This window comes from Rhinoraja longicauda, chromosome 2, assembly GCF_053455715.1.
Source record: "Rhinoraja longicauda isolate Sanriku21f chromosome 2, sRhiLon1.1, whole genome shotgun sequence".
Taxonomy (NCBI): Eukaryota; Metazoa; Chordata; class Chondrichthyes; order Rajiformes; family Arhynchobatidae; genus Rhinoraja; species Rhinoraja longicauda.
Window position 1 is genome coordinate 209,893 of NC_135954.1, and position 15,644 is coordinate 225,536.

Sequence of the window (15,644 nt, forward strand, 5' to 3'; positions counted from 1 at the left end):
ACACTAGGGGCAATTTAGGGAGGGCCAGCTAACCGACAAACCCTCACGTCTTTTGGGATATGGGTGGAAACTGGAGCACCCAGAGGAACCATATAACCATATAACAACTACAGCATGGAAACAGGCCTGTCCGGCCCTACCAGTCCACGCCGACCATTCTCCCTGACCTAGTCTCATCTACCTACACTCAGACCATAACCCTCTAATCCCCTCCTATCCATATACCTATCCAATTTACTCTTAAATAATAAAATCGAGCCAGCCTCCACCACTTCCACCGGAAGCCCATTCCATACAGCCACCACCCTCTGAGTAAAGAAGTTCCCCCTCATGTTACCCCTAAACCTTTGTCCCTCAATTCTGAAGCTATGTCCCCTTGTTGGAATCTTCCCCACTCTCAAAGGGAAAAGCCTACCCACGTCAACTCTGTCCGTCCCTCTCAAAATTTTAAAAACCTCTATCAAGTCCCCCCTCAACCTTCTACGCTCCAAAGAATAAAGACCCAACCTGTTCAACCTCTCTCTGTAGCCTAAGTGCTGAAACCCAGGCAACATTCTAGTAAATCTCCTCTGTACCCTCTCCATTTTGTCGACATCCTTCCTATAATTTGGCGACCAGAACTGCACACCATACTCCAGATTTGGCCTCACCAATGCCCTGTACAATTTTAACATTACATCCCAACTTCTATACTCGATGCTCTGATTTATAAAGGCAAGCATACCAAACGCCTTCTTCACCACCCTATCCACATGAGATTCCACCTTCAGGGAACAATGCACAGTTATTCCCAGATCCCTCTGTTCCACTGCATTCCTCAATTCCCTACCATTTACCCTGTACGTCCTATTTTGATTTGTCCTACCAAAATGCAGCACCTCACATTTATCAGCATTAAACTTCATCTGCCATCTTTCAGCCCACCCTTCCAAAAGGCCCAAGTCTCTCTGTAGACTTTGAAAATCTACCTCACTATCAACTACACCACCTATCTTAGTATCATCTGCATATTTACTAATCCAATTTGCCACACCATCATCCAGATCATTAATGTAAATGACAAACAACAGTGGACCCAACACAGATCCTTGGGGTACTCCACTAGACACTGGCCTCCAACCTGACATACAATTGTCAACCGTTACCCTCTGGTATCTCCCATTCAGCCATTGTTGAATCCATCTTGCAACCTCACTATTAATACCCAACGATTTAACCTTCTTAATCAACCTTCCATGTGGAACCTTGTCAAATGCCTTACTGACGTCCATATAGACAACATCCACAGCCTTGCCCTTATCAATTTCCCTGGTAACCTCTTCAAAAAATTCAAGAAGATTAGTCAAACATGACCTTCCAGGCACAAATCCATGTTGACTGTTTCTAATCAGGCCTTGATTATCCAAATAATTATATATATTGTCCCTAAGTATCTTTTCCATTAATTTTCCCACCACAGACGTCAAACTAATAGGTCTATAATTGCTAGGTTTACTTTTAGAACCTTTTTTAAACAAAGGCACAACATGCGCAATGCGCCAATCTTCCGGCACCATCCCCGTTTCTAATGACGTTTGAAATATTTCCGTCATAGCCCCTGCTATTTCTGCACTAACTTCCCTCAATGTCCTAGGGAATATCCTATCAGGACCTGGAGACTTATCCACTTTTATATTTTTCAAAAGTGTCCGTACCTCCTCTTCTTTAATCCACCTAATTTCCATCACTACTCTACTTGTTTCGCTTACCTCACATAATTCAATATCCTTCTCCTCGGTAAATACCGAAGAAAAGAAATTGTTTAATATCTCCCCCATTTCTTCCGGCTCAGCACATAGCTGTCCACTCTGACTCTCTAATGGACCAATTTTATCCCTCACTATCCTTTTGCTATTGACATATCTGTAGAACCCCTTGGGGTTTACTTTTACATTACTTGCCAAAGCAGCCTCATATCTTTTTTTCGCTTTTCTAATTTCCTTCTTAAGATTCCTTTTACATTCTTTATATTCCTCAAGAACCTCATTTACTCCCTGCCGCTTATATTTATTGTATATCTCCCTCTTTTTCCGAACCAAGTGTCCAATTTCCCTGGAAAACCACGGCTCTTTCAAATTATTATTCTTTCCTTTCCACCGAACAGGGACATAAAGACTCTGTACTCTCAAAATTTCACCTTTAAATATCCTCCATTTCTCTATTATATCCTTTTCATAAAACAACAATTTCCATTTCACTCCTTTTAAATCCTTTCTCATCTCCTCAAAATTAGCCTTTCTCCAATCCAAAATCTCAACCCTTGGTCCAGATTTGACCTTCTCCATAATGATATTGAAACTAATGGCATTGTGATCACTAGACCCAAAGTGCTCCTCAACACATACCTCCGTCACCTGACCCATCTCATTTCCTAACAGGAGGTCCAACACTGCCCCTTCTCTGGTAGGCACCTCTACGTATTGCTGCAAAAAACTATCCTGCACACATTTTACAAACTCCAAACCATCCAACCACGCAGTAATAGGGAGAACATGCAAACTGTATTGCACACGCTAGATAGAGACTCGACCCGAAACGCCACCCATTCCCTCTCTCCTGAGATGCTGCCTGACCTGCTGAGTTACTCCAGCATTTTGTGAAATAAACACCTTCACTCATAAAGTATCATCACCCATAAAGTATCATCACCCATAAAGTATCTCATTCATAAAGTATCTCACTCATGAAGTATCTCTCGTTGACACTGAGCTGAGCACTCACCTGAACTAGTCGGAGCTCTTCGGCGATGGCTTCGTGTGCTTGTTCATTCATGTCGAGGGGCAGGGACTCGTTCATTACCGCACCGTTCTGACCTCCTGCCTCCAACTCCGCGCACACCCCAGGCGTTCCCTCAGGACTAGTCTGTAAAGCCACGTTCCAAGCAGACTTTGTGGGCGTGGTCATATTCTATGGAAACAGGTATTACAGTCAAATCTTGTAACAATGCAGATGTGGCAGAAAGGAACTGCAGATGTTGGTTTATACCATTCCTTCTCTCCCAAGATGCTGCCTGACCCGCTGAGTTATTCCAGCGTTTTGTGTCTACCTTTGGTTTATACCGTTTAGAGTACGGTGTTCAGTCTGGGCACCGTGTTATAGGAAAGACGTTGTCTAGCTGGAAAGGGTACAGAGAGGATTTACGAGGATGTTGCCAGGATTCGAGGGTCTGAGATATCGAGTGAGGTTGAGTAGGCTGGGACTTTATTCCTTGGAGCACAGGAAGATGAGGGGTGATTTTATAGAGGTGTATAAAATCATGAGAGGAATAGATTGGGTAGACGCAGAGTCTCTTGCCCAGAATAGGGGAATTAAGAAAAAGAGGACAATAGGTGCAGGAGGCCATTCGGCCCTTTGAGCCAACACCACCATTCACTGTGATCATGGCTGATCATCCACAATCAGTACCCCGGTCCTGCCTTCCGCCCATATCCCTTGACTCTGCTATCTTTAAGAGCTCTAACTAACTCTCTCTTGAAAGCATCCAGAGAATCGGCCTCCACTGCCTTCTGAGGCAGAGTTCCACAGATTCACAACTCTGGGTGAAAAAGCTTTTCCTCGTCACTGTTCTAAATGGCCTACGCCTTATTCTTAAACTGTGGCCCCTGGTTCTGAACTCCCCCAACATTGGGAACATGTTTCCTGCCTCTAACGTGTCCAATCCCTTAATAATCTTATGTTTCGATAAGATTCCCTCTCATCCTTCTAAATTCCAGTGTATAAAAGCCCAGTCGCTCCATTCTTTCAACATATGACAGTCCTGCCATTCCGGGAATTAACCTAGTAAACTTACGCTACACTCCCTCAATAGCAAGAATATCCTTCCTCAAATTTGGAGACCAAAACTGCACACAGTACTCCAGGTGCGGCCTCACTAGGGCCCTGTACAACTGCAGAAGGACCTTTTTGCTCCTATAAACAACTTCTCTTATGAAGGCCAACAAGCCATTAGCTTTCTTCACTGCCTGCTGTACCTGCATGCTTCCTTTCAGTGACTGATGAACAAGGACACCTGGATCTCATTGTACGTCCCCTTTTCCTAACTTGACAGCATTAAGATAATAATCTGCCTTTCTGTTCTTGGCACCAAAGTGGATAACCTCACACTTATCCACATTAATCTATGACTCTACAGACCTGCCATGAAGTTGAAGTTTTCTCAAAGTGCTGCGTTGATCTTGGCCAAACACTTTGCAGAAACAAGGAACTGCAGATACTGGCAGACAGAGTGCTGGGATAACTCAGCGGGTCAGGCAGCATCTCTGGAGAACATGGAGAGATGTTTTGGATCAGGAGACGGGGATTTGAAGAGCCTTGATGAAGATCTCTGTACCTCGTTAGCAAGGGTGAGGTGCCGGGACTAATCAACGTTGCTGCTCAGCGGGTCAGGCAGCATCTGTGGAGAACATGGATAGGCGACGTTTCACTGGGATAACTCAGTGCTGGGGTAACTCAGCGGGTCAGGCAGCATCTCCGGAGTAAAAGGACAGGTGATGTTTCGGATCAGAACCCTTCTTCAACTCCTTTCACACCCCCACTGTGTCCCAATATGTGGCAATAATAAGCCAAACCATGAACAGCCAATTAAAAGGAGAGTCTTAAAGCATTGGTTGCATCTCTCCTCTCCACAGAGGCTGCTTGTCTTGCTGAACAATCCTGCTGTTATTATTTTATTTCTGATTTACAGCACATGCATTGTCATGGTTTGCATTAATTTAGGTTTATTATTGTCACGTGTACCGAGGTACAGGGAAAAGCTTTGTTTTGCATCCTATCCAATCAGATAATACTTTACATAACTACAATCCAGTACAATAGGTAGAGCACAGGGGAAGATACAGGGTGCAGAATATAGTTCTCAGCATTGTAGCACATAAGTTTAGTTTAGTTTAATTTTAGTTTAGAGTTGCAGCGCGGAAACAGGCCCTTCGGCCCACCGGGTCCGCGCCGACCAGCGATCCCCGCACACTAACACTATCCTACACCCACTGGGAACAATTTTTGCATTTACCAAGCCAATTAATCTACAAACCTGTATGTCTTTGGAGTGTGGGAGGAAACCGAAGATCTCAGAGAAAACCCACACAGGCACCGACAGCACCCGTAGTGGGGATGGAACCCGGGTCTCCGGCGCTGTATTCGCTGTAAGGCAGCAACTCTACCGCTGCGCCACCGTGACCGCCCAGAGACAAAGTGCAATGTCCGCAATGGGGTCGAGGTGAATCGGACAGTACCCTGCAGTTCAGAAGCCTGAAGAGGGATGTGGGCCAAACTCGGGCAAATGGCTCCAGCTGAGATGGGCAAGTTGGTCATGGATGAGTCGGGCCATGGATGTTCCCGTGCTGTATGACTGTGGCTACAAGAGGGGAAGAAGCTATCCAAGTCTGCTGGAAATGTCACATTATTCTACCTAGCCCACTTGTTCAATACTGCTAAACTCTATAAACACGTGCACTTAGTTCTGAAACCTACAAATAAAAAACAGAACTAAGCTCCAAACAGGGAAATTCACAGTGAAATAGTTGCACTTCAGACAGATCTGGGAAATCGGCATGTCTGATGTAAAGATGATGATTTGAAAATAGTTTACAGAGTTGTCGCGTTTACCTTAATCGTCTCCACATGCATTTTATTCAGCTGCAAGACCTCCTGGCGTTTGTGAGCTTTTGTTGCCTCCAGAATATTTTCCAAATGTTGATTGGCCTTTGCAAGGGTTTGGACTTCGGATTCCAACTCGATTTGTTTCTTCCTGAATAACAGAAATAGTTCACAGCAAAAGTCCTTCAGAACTCTCTTCGACAATTTAGGAATGAACACTATTATCCTGGATTAACATTTGCCGATCTTATAAGCAATGATCAAGGTTCAAAAAATCATGAGGGGAACATAAAGGGTGAATGCAGTGTTTTACCCAGAGTCATCATGGGCGGTCACTGCCCACGGCATTGTGAATCTAACGATCAAACATCATGGGCGGTCACTGCCCACGGCATTGTGAATCTAACGATCAAACATCATGGGCGGTCACTGCCCACGGCATTGTGAATCTAACGATCAAACATCATCGGCGGTCACTGCCCACGGCATTGAGAATCTAACGATCAAACATCATCAGTGGTCGCTGGAGGCGAGTGTGACTGTCCTCTCCATAGGTGGGACGCCTGTGCGTGACTTTGTTTAACGTGGGGAGACTGGTGCACAGACAGCCACCACACGGTCCTTGACAGATCTGGGTCAGGATCCAGTGGCGTGGAGTCCAAGACGACCGGGGACCCTTTTCTCCCGCAGCCTTCATCCATCCGCCTTCCCAGCCATTGTGACGCTCCACTAAAGTCAGCCCTCATCCTCCCTCCCTCCGCCTGTTCCACCGTTGAGGTCTTGGTTGGATCGCTCTTTGTCAGGGACCTCCCTCCCCCTCGACCTTACCCCCATGGGTGACCCTACCAGGGGCATAGCTCCAGACGGCATCGCTCTCAGGGTCTCAGGACCACATGAGCTTCTCCACCACCACAAGAGTAGGGTAATGAAGAGGACATGGGTTTAAGGCGTGAGGGGGAAGGTTTAACAGGAACCTGAGGGTGGTGGGTGTGGATATACATGGATATGCAGGGAATGGAGGGATATGGATCATGTGCAGGCACATTAGTTTATCTTGGCATCATGTTTGGCACGGACATTGTGGGCAGAAGGGCCTGTTCCTGTGTTGTACTTTTCTATGATAATTAATAGGAGCAGAATTAGGCCATTCGGCCCATCAAGTCTACTCTGCCATTCAATCATGGCTGATCTATGTCTCCCTCCTAACCCCATTCTCCTGCCTTCTCCCCATAACCCCTGACACCCGTACTAATCAATAGACAATAGGTGCAGGAGTAGGCCATTCGACCCTTCAAGCCAGCACCACCATTTAATGTGATCATGGCTGATCATTCTCAATCAAGAATCTATCTATCTCTGGTTTAAAAATATACATTGACTTGGCAAATCAATTCTGTGGCAAATAATTTCACCGATTCACCACCCTCTGACCAAAAAAATTCCTCCTCATCTTCCAAAAGGAACGTCCTTTAATTCTGAGGCTGTGCCCTCTAGTCCTAGACTCTCCCACTAGTGGAAACATCCTCTCCACATCCACTCTATCCCGGCCGCTCACTATTCGGTACATGATCTATGTCCTAAACCATTTGCATAAATTTGTTCGTGTCCTTGTATCTGTCCAAATGTCTTAAATGTTGTGATAGTCCCTGCCTCAACTACCTCCTCTGGCAGCTCATTCATTGTACCCTCAACTTTTGTGAAAAACATGATCCCCATGCAAAAAGTCAAAAGACAATCTTTCCCTTGTCATCTGGTTCTTGTTTCCCCAACCTTGCGAAAAAGACTGCATTCACCTAATCTGTTCCCTTCATGAGTTTATACACGTCTATACGATCAGCACTCAGCCTCTTGTGCTGCAAGAGGGCGGCACGGTGGCGCAGCGGTAGAGTTGCCGCCTTACAGCGAATGCAGCGCCGGAGACCCGGGTTCCATCCCGACTACGGCTGCTGTCTGTACGGAGTTTGCACGTTCTCCCCGTGACCTGCATGGGTTTTCTCCGAGATCTTCGGTTTCCTCCCACACTCCAAAGACGTGCAGGCTTATAGGCTAATTGGCTTGGTAAATGTAAAAATTGTCCCCAGTGTGTGTAGGATAGTGTTAGTGTGCGGGGATCGCTGGTCAGTGCGGACCCAGTGGGCCGAAAGGGCCTGTTTCCGCGCTGTATCTCTAAACTATTCCAGAATCAAGTCCTCACTGCAGTGACCGGTCGATCTTGTGTCAGTGACCCGCGTTTACTCATTGGCTAGAGATCGCCCAATCAGCAAATGGCTCACTTGGTCAGGTCCTGAAACTCCTCAAACTCCTGCTTCACGGACGCCCAGTCATTCTGTGCCTGAACAAGTCGAGCTTTCAACCGCTGCTGAGACACAGCGGAGACGTTCTCGATCTTGACAGGAGACGGGTACAAGGCCCGAACTGAGGGATGAAGAGGTTTCAAAGCACAACGTTACATTTCAAACACCACGTTGAATACAAGAGCTAAATTGGGAATGACAAACGGATCCGATACATGGCCTTCAATATTACTAAGCAACTATTCTATCCAGTATACATGTTTAAAGAATATTTGTAGGAAGGGAATGTGGGTGCGGGATTAAACCGAAGATAGAATCAAAAGGTTGGAGCAACTCAGTGGGTCAGGCAGCATCTCTGGAGAAAAGGAGTCAGTGACGTTACTGGTCGAGACTCTTCTTCAGACCGAGAGTCTGGGGAAAGCGAATAGTGGGATATTAACAGTGGTATAGAGAGATATAGAACAAATGAATGAAAGATATGCAACAAAATAACGATGATAAAGGAAACAGGCTGTGGGCTAGGTGAAAACTAGTTACCGACAATGAGACTCAACAAGACAACTTTGAAATTGGTATGGGGGTGGGATGGAGAGAGAGGGGATGCAAGTTACTTGAAGATAGACAAATCAATATTCATACCAAAGTATTTGTTTCTTAAATGCCCAAGTTGTTCAGCAAACTGAGTTTTTGTTTAAGACGTTAGCAATAGTTTTTACCTCCAGCATTTTTCTCCAAGGTAGAGGCTTCCAAAAATGCCCTTTCCAGTTCAGCTGCCCTCCGCAAGTTCAGCTCCTTGGCCTGCTTCACGTGCTCCAAGGAGCTCAGGTACTTGTTTTCTTCCCGTAGAGCACGATTCTCGATTGCATAACTGACCACCCGCGAGTCTTGTTCAATCTGCAACCACAAACCTCGCTATCAGGTCACAACATAGAGGCAGCATTGGGTCCGTTCAGTCTACTCCGCCATTCAATCACGGCTAATCTACACCGATCAGCCAAAACATTATGACCACTGACAGGTGAAGTCAATAACATTGATTATCTTGTTACAATGGCACCTGTCAAGGGGTGGGATATATTAGGCAGCAAGTGAACAGTCAGTTCTTGAGGTTGATAATAGACAATAGGTGCAGGAGGACGCCATTCGGCCCTTCGAGCCAGCACCGCCATTCAATGTGATCATGGCTGATCATTCTCAATCAGTATCCCGTTCTTGCCTTCTCCCCATACCCCCTGACTCCGCTATCCTTAAGAGCTCTATCTAGCTGATGTGTGGGATGCAGGAGAAATGGGCAGGAGTAAAGACCCGAGCGACTTTGACAAGGGCCAAATTGTTCTGGCCAGACGACTGGGTCAGAGCATCTGTGAAACGGCAAGGCTTGTGGGGTGCTCCCGGTCAGCAGTGGTGAGTACCGACCAACAGTGGTCCGAGGGGGGTCAAACCACAAACTGGCGACAGACAGGGTGTTGGGCGCCCAAGGCTCATCGATGCGCGAGGGCAACGAAGACTATCCCGTCTGGTCTGAACCGACAGAAGGTCGACTGTGGCACAAGTCACAGAAAATGTCAATGTTGGTCACGGGAGGAATGTATCACAATACACAGTGCATCGCACCCTGCTGCGTATGGGGCTGCACACGGAGGACCATTAGCATATTAGGCAGGTGAGCATAATGTTTTGGCTAATCAGTGTATTTTTCCTTCTCAACCAAGAACAATTACTAATCAAGAATCTATCTACTGTATCTCTGCCTTAATATCCACTGGCTCCACAACTGTCTGTGGCAATGAATTCCACAGATCCACCACCCTCTGATGAAAGAAAATCCTCCTCATCTCCTTTCTAGAGGAACGTCCATTTATTCTGAGGCTCATCTGCTACAGAGTCACTGTCACACTAAGCACAGGGAGACTTTTACAACAAAACTGCAGATGCTTGAAAACAAAATCAAACTGCAGGAAATGCTCAATGGAAACAAGAAACTGCAGATGCTGGAATCTTGAACTAAACACAAAGTGCTGGAGGGAGTCGGGGGTCAGGCAGCACCTGTAGAGGGAATGGATACACAATGTCTCACGTCAAGATCCTTCTTCAGACTTGCCTGCACCCCTAGCTATAGAATCCCTTACCCGAAACGTCATCCGGAACATTCCATCTGCAAATGCTGCCTGGCCTGTTGAGTTCCCCCAGCACCTGGTTTTTGTACCGGAAGTGTTCAGCAGGTCAGGCAGTATCTGTGCAGAGAGAAACAAGAATAAAAAGAGGCTCAGGTCAAAGATCTTGGTCAGAATTGAGAAAAGAGAAAACATGTCTGTATGGAGGATGGACTGAACAAATGGGCCATCAGTGACAGGTAGTATTACAACATTGAAAAGACATTTGGACAGGTACATGGATAGGACAGGTTGAGAGGGATATGGGACAAGCACAGGCAGGTGGGACGAGTGTAGATGGGACACGTTGGTCGGCGTGGGCAAGTTGGGTCGAAGGGCCTGTTTCCACACTGTATGACTATGCTGAAGACTGCTCAGGACAACGCGAGTTTAGTTTAGTTTAGATACAGTGCGGAAACAGGCCCTTCGGCCCACCGAGTTCGTGCCGACCAGCGATCACCCCATACACTAGTTTAGTTTAGATACAGTGCGGAAACAGGCCCTTTGGCCCACCGAGTCCGCGCTGACCAGCGACCCCTGCACATTAACAGTATCCTGTGGACAATTTACAAGTAAACTAATCAAGTTAACCTACAAACCCGCACGTCTTTGGTCACATAGAGAGCGTTCAAATTCCGTACAGACAATGCCCGTGGTCAGGATTGAACCCGGGTCCCTGGCGCTGTGAGGCTGCGACTCTGCTGTGCTGCCCATGTGCAGGTTAGTGATTCTGTGCATTCAGAGCTCCAGCCGGATGTTTTACCTGCTCTTTTAAAATCTGGATTTCATCTTTCAGTTCCCGGATGACCGTGTCCTTGTCGTCAGGAGAGAGGTTGGCATGGCAACCGTTCACCATCTTCTCCAGGTGTGCGATGTTGGTCTCCCGGAACTTCACGATCATCCTGGTCGACTGGATTATCTTTTCCTTTTTGCCACACACGTCCTTGAGTTGCCCAACCTTCTCCTTCAGGGTCTGGAAAACAAATATATATGAATATAAGGTAGACACAGAGTGCTGGAGTAACTCAGCGGGTCAGGCAGCATCTGTGGAGAACATGGATAGGTGACGTTTCAGAGTGTTGGAGTAACTCAGCGGGTCAGGCAGCATCTGTGGATAGAAGGAATGGGCGACGTTTCGGGTTGAGACCCTTCTTCAGACTGATGTCAGGAGAGGGGGCGGGAAAAAGATAGAATGTAGTCGGAGAGAGTAAGACTGGTGGGAGAACTGGGAAGGGGAGGGGATGGAGAGAGAGAGGGAAAGCAAGGGCTATTTGAAGTTAGAGAAGTCAATGTTCATACCACTGGGGTGTAAACTACCCAAGCGAAATATGAGGTGCTGTTCTTCCAATTTGCGCTGGGCCTCACTCACTCTGACAATGGAGGAGGCCCAGGACAGAAAGGTCAGTGTGGGAGTGGGAGTTGAAGTGCTCAGCCACCGGGAGATCAGGTTGGTTAAGGCGGACTGAGCGCAGGTGTTCAGCAAAACGATCACCGAGCCTGCGTTTGGTCTCGCCGACGTAGAGAAGTTGACACCAGGAACAGCGGATACAATAGATGAGGTTGGAGCAGGTGCAGGTGAACCTCTGTCTCACCTGGAAAGACTGTTTGGGTCCTTGGATGGAGTTGAGGGGGGAGGTAAAGGGACAGGTGTTGCATCTCGTGCGGTTGCAAGGGAAAGTACCCGGGGAGGGGGTGGTTTGGTTGGGAAGGGACGAGTTGACCAGGGAGTTACGGAGGGAACGGTCTCTGCGGAACGCAGAAAGGGGAGGGGATGGGAAGATGTGGCCAGTGGTGGGGTCCCATTGTAGGTGACGAAAATGTTGGCGGATGATTTGTTGGATACGTTGGCTGGTGGGGTGGAAGGTGAGAACGAGGGGGATTCTGTCCTTGTTGCGAGTGGGGGGAGGGGGAGCAAGAGCGGAGCTGCGGGATGTAGAAGAGACCCTAGTGAGAGCCTCATCTATAATGGAAGAGGGGAAGCCCCGTTTCCTAAAGAATGAGTACATCTCTGATGCCCTAGTGTGAAACACCTCATCCTGGGCGCAGATGCGGCGTAGACGGAGGAATTGGGAGTAGGGGGATAGAGTCTTTACAGGAAGCAGGGTGGGGTGTGGTCTAGATAGCTGTGGGAGTCAGTAGGTTTGTAGTAGATGTCGGTCAATAGTCTGTCTCCTGTGATGGAGACGGTGAGATCGTAAAACAGTAGGGAAATGTTAGAGATGGTCCTAGTGAATTTGTGTGCAGGATGGAAATTGGTGGTGAGTTTCTGTACGGAGTTTGTACGTTCTCCCCGTGACCGCGTGGGTTTTCTCCGGGTGCTCCGGTTTCCTCTCACACGTACAGGTTTGTAATTTAATTGGCTTTGGTAAAAATTGCAAATTGCCCCTGGTGCATCGGATAGTGTTAGTGTCCGGCGATCGCTGGTCGGTGGTCGGTGCGACCAAGGGCCTGTTTCCATGCTGTGTCTCTATAGTCTAAGGTCCAACAGGTAAACCCATGGAGCAGTGAGGATATTTATCACCGGTTCCCAGCCTCTCTCCACAAGGGGAATAATGACCTCACAGCCCACCACCAGACAGCCCCCCCACATGTTTCTCCCAAGGTCAACGTTTCCTTGGGTATGGAGCTAGGCTCCTGGTAGGGTCACCCATGGGGGTAAGGTCGAGGGGGAGGGAGGTCCCTGACAAAGAGCGATCCAACCAAGACCCCAACGGTGGAACAGGCGGAGGGAGGGAGGATGGCAGCTGACTTTAGTGGAGCGTCACAACGGCTGGGAAGGCGGATGGATGAAGGCTGCAGCAGGAAAGGGTCCCCGGTCGTCTTGGACTCCACGCCACTGGATCCTGACCCAGATCTGTCAAGGACCGTGTGGTGGCTGTCTGTGCACCAGTCTCCCCACGTTAAACAAAGTCACGCACAGGCGTCCCACCCAATGGAGAGGACAGTCACACTCGCCTCCAGTGACCACTGATGATGATGATCACAGGTCAGCTTGGGAACAGCTCTGCCCAAGATGCCCCATCCAAGCTGGTGCCATATCCCTCTAAACCCATCCCATCTACATACCTGTCCAAGTGTCTTTTAAACGCTAGTACAGCACATGTCTCAACTGTTACAGTTAGTTACAGTTTAGTTTATTGTCATGTGTGCTGAGGTACAGCGAAAAGCTTTTGTTGCGTGCTAATCAGTCAGCAGGAAGACAAAACATGATTATAATCGAGTCATTTACAGTGTACAGATACATGATAAGGGAATAACGTTTAGTGCAAGGTAAAGCCAGCAAAGTCCAATCAAAGATAGTCCGAGGGTCACTAATGAGGTGGATAGTAGTTCAGCACTGCTCTCTGGTTGTGGTGGGATGGTTCAGTTGCCTGATAACAGCTGGGAAGAAACTGTTCCTGAATCTGGAGGTGTGCGTTTTCACACTTCTGTACCTCTTGCCCGATGGGAGAGGGGAGAAGAGGGAGTGGCCGGGGTGAGACTGGTCCTTGATTATGCTGCTGGCCTTACCGAGGCAGCGTGAGGTGTAGATGGAGTCAGTGGAAGGGAGGTTGGTTTGTGTGATGGTCTGGGCTGCGTCCACAATTCTCTGCGATTTCTTGCGTTCTTGGATGGAGCTGTGATGGATCCTGATAAATGCTGATAAATGCTTGCTATGGAGCATCTGTAGAAGTTGGTGAGAGTTGTGGGGGACATGTCGAACTTCCTAAGCCTTGTAAGGAAGTCGAGGCATTGGTGTGCTGGCTGCTCATTCCATGCAGTCACCACCTGAGGGTGTGTGAAGATCGCTGGAATCAACCAGACCCTACAACAGTGTCCTGGATGGATTCTCACCTGGTTTTGACTTTCACTCGTTTCCCAGAGAAGCATAGCTTGCAGAAAGCGATCCTTCCAGTCACCACCATCAACACCACGTCCATTCACAGGCTCGGCATCTAGCAGGCAGGAAAGACGTGTCATTACACTGTCTGCACTGGCATTTGGAAAAGCACTTTTAATTCACACTAGACCAAGTGGATCCATTGGGCCCAAAACTCTCCTGCATTGGTGCAGCACCCTCTCCTTCCCCCTCCCCTTATCCTCCCCCCTCCCCTTATCCTCCCCCCTCCCCTTATCCTCCCCCCTTATCCTCCCTACTCCCCTCTCCCCCCTTCCCTCCCTTCCCTCCTCCCCTCCCTATGAGATAGATTTAAACTTTAAAATGTGAATAACTTTCAAAATATGACACCGATTTCAATGAAACTTGTTCCATTAGCACCAAAGGGACGACGGTGAGTAAGTTGGGCCTAAAATTGTCGCACTATCATGTACGTTTTGGCTGTAGTTCAGGAACAAACAAACGAGAGTTTTAGTGTATAATAGATGAAGCAAACTCTTCCTCAACACAAAGCCATTTCCTTAGACCCAAAAATAAGCTCAGGTTTGGCTCAGCATCTAGAACCTTGCAGTCTATGAACATAGACCTGTGTAGCACAGGAACAGGCCATTCGGCCCACAATGTCTGTGACAAACATGAAGGCAAGAACAACTCTTACCTGTACATAACCCATATCCCTTCATTCCCTGCATACCCATATGCCGATCCAAATACGTAGAAACATACATAGAAACAGAAAATAGGTGCAGGAGAAGGCCATTCGGCCCTTCGAGCCAGCACCACCATTCAATGTGATCATGGCTGATCATCCAAAATCATTACCCCGTTCCTGCTTTTCCCCGTATCCCTTGATTCCGTTAGACGTAAGACCTAAATCTAACTCTCGCTTGAAAACATCCAGTGAATTGGCCTCCACTGCCCTCTGTGGCAGAGAATTCCACAGATTCACAACTCTCTGGGCGAAAAAGTTTTTCCTCATCTCAATCCTAAATGGCCTACCCCTTATTCTTAAACTGGGACCCCTGGTTCTGGACTCCCCCAACATCGGGAACATTTTTCCTGCATCTATCCTGCCCAATCCCTTAAAAATGTTTCTATAAGATCCCCTCTCATTCTTCTAAATTCCAGTGAATACAAGCCCAGTCGACCCATTCTTTCATCAGATGTCAGTCCCACCATCCCGAGAATTAACCTCGTGAACCTACGCTGCACTCCCTCAATAACAACAATGTCCTGCCTCAAATTAGGAGACCAAAATTGCACACAATACTCCAGGTGTGGTCTCACAGGCCCAAGTACAACTTTTAAATGAATGCCACCAACACACGTCTCAACTACCTCCCCCGCCAGCACGTTCCAGGCACCCCACCCTCTGCAATAAACATGCCCCACACCACCTTTAAACTTTGCCCCTCTCACCCCACAGCTACGCCTTGTCTTTGATATTTCCATTCTCAGAAATTGGTTCCAGCTACCCCACAAGTTAATGCATTTCTCTCTTTTGTTCCATAGAAAACAATTCAAGCCTATCCAAACTCTCCCTGTAGCTGGAACCCTCTAATCCAACCTCTCCCTGTAGCTGGACCCCTCTAATCCAGGCAGCGTTCTGGTAAACCTCCTCTCCAACCTCTCCCTGTAACTAACACCCTTTAACCCAAGCATCGTCTGCACTCCAAAGCCTTGCTG

General features: G+C 47.7%; 1 protein-coding gene across 1 annotated transcript in view; it reads right to left on the reverse strand.

Moving 5' to 3' along the window:
• The window catches only part of kif15 (kinesin family member 15), an 83,421-nt gene that overhangs the window by 38,083 nt on the left and 29,694 nt on the right, over positions 1 to 15,644 (reverse strand). Inside the window, exons 12-17 of the mRNA XM_078430030.1 lie at positions 13,916 to 14,016; positions 10,845 to 11,054; positions 8,645 to 8,822; positions 7,908 to 8,049; positions 5,644 to 5,785; positions 2,761 to 2,946 (exon numbers count right to left, since the gene is read on the reverse strand). Coding sequence (XP_078286156.1) covers positions 2,761 to 2,946; positions 5,644 to 5,785; positions 7,908 to 8,049; positions 8,645 to 8,822; positions 10,845 to 11,054; positions 13,916 to 14,016 — 959 coding nt within the window. The remainder of the gene's footprint in view (positions 1 to 2,760; positions 2,947 to 5,643; positions 5,786 to 7,907; positions 8,050 to 8,644; positions 8,823 to 10,844; positions 11,055 to 13,915; positions 14,017 to 15,644) is intronic.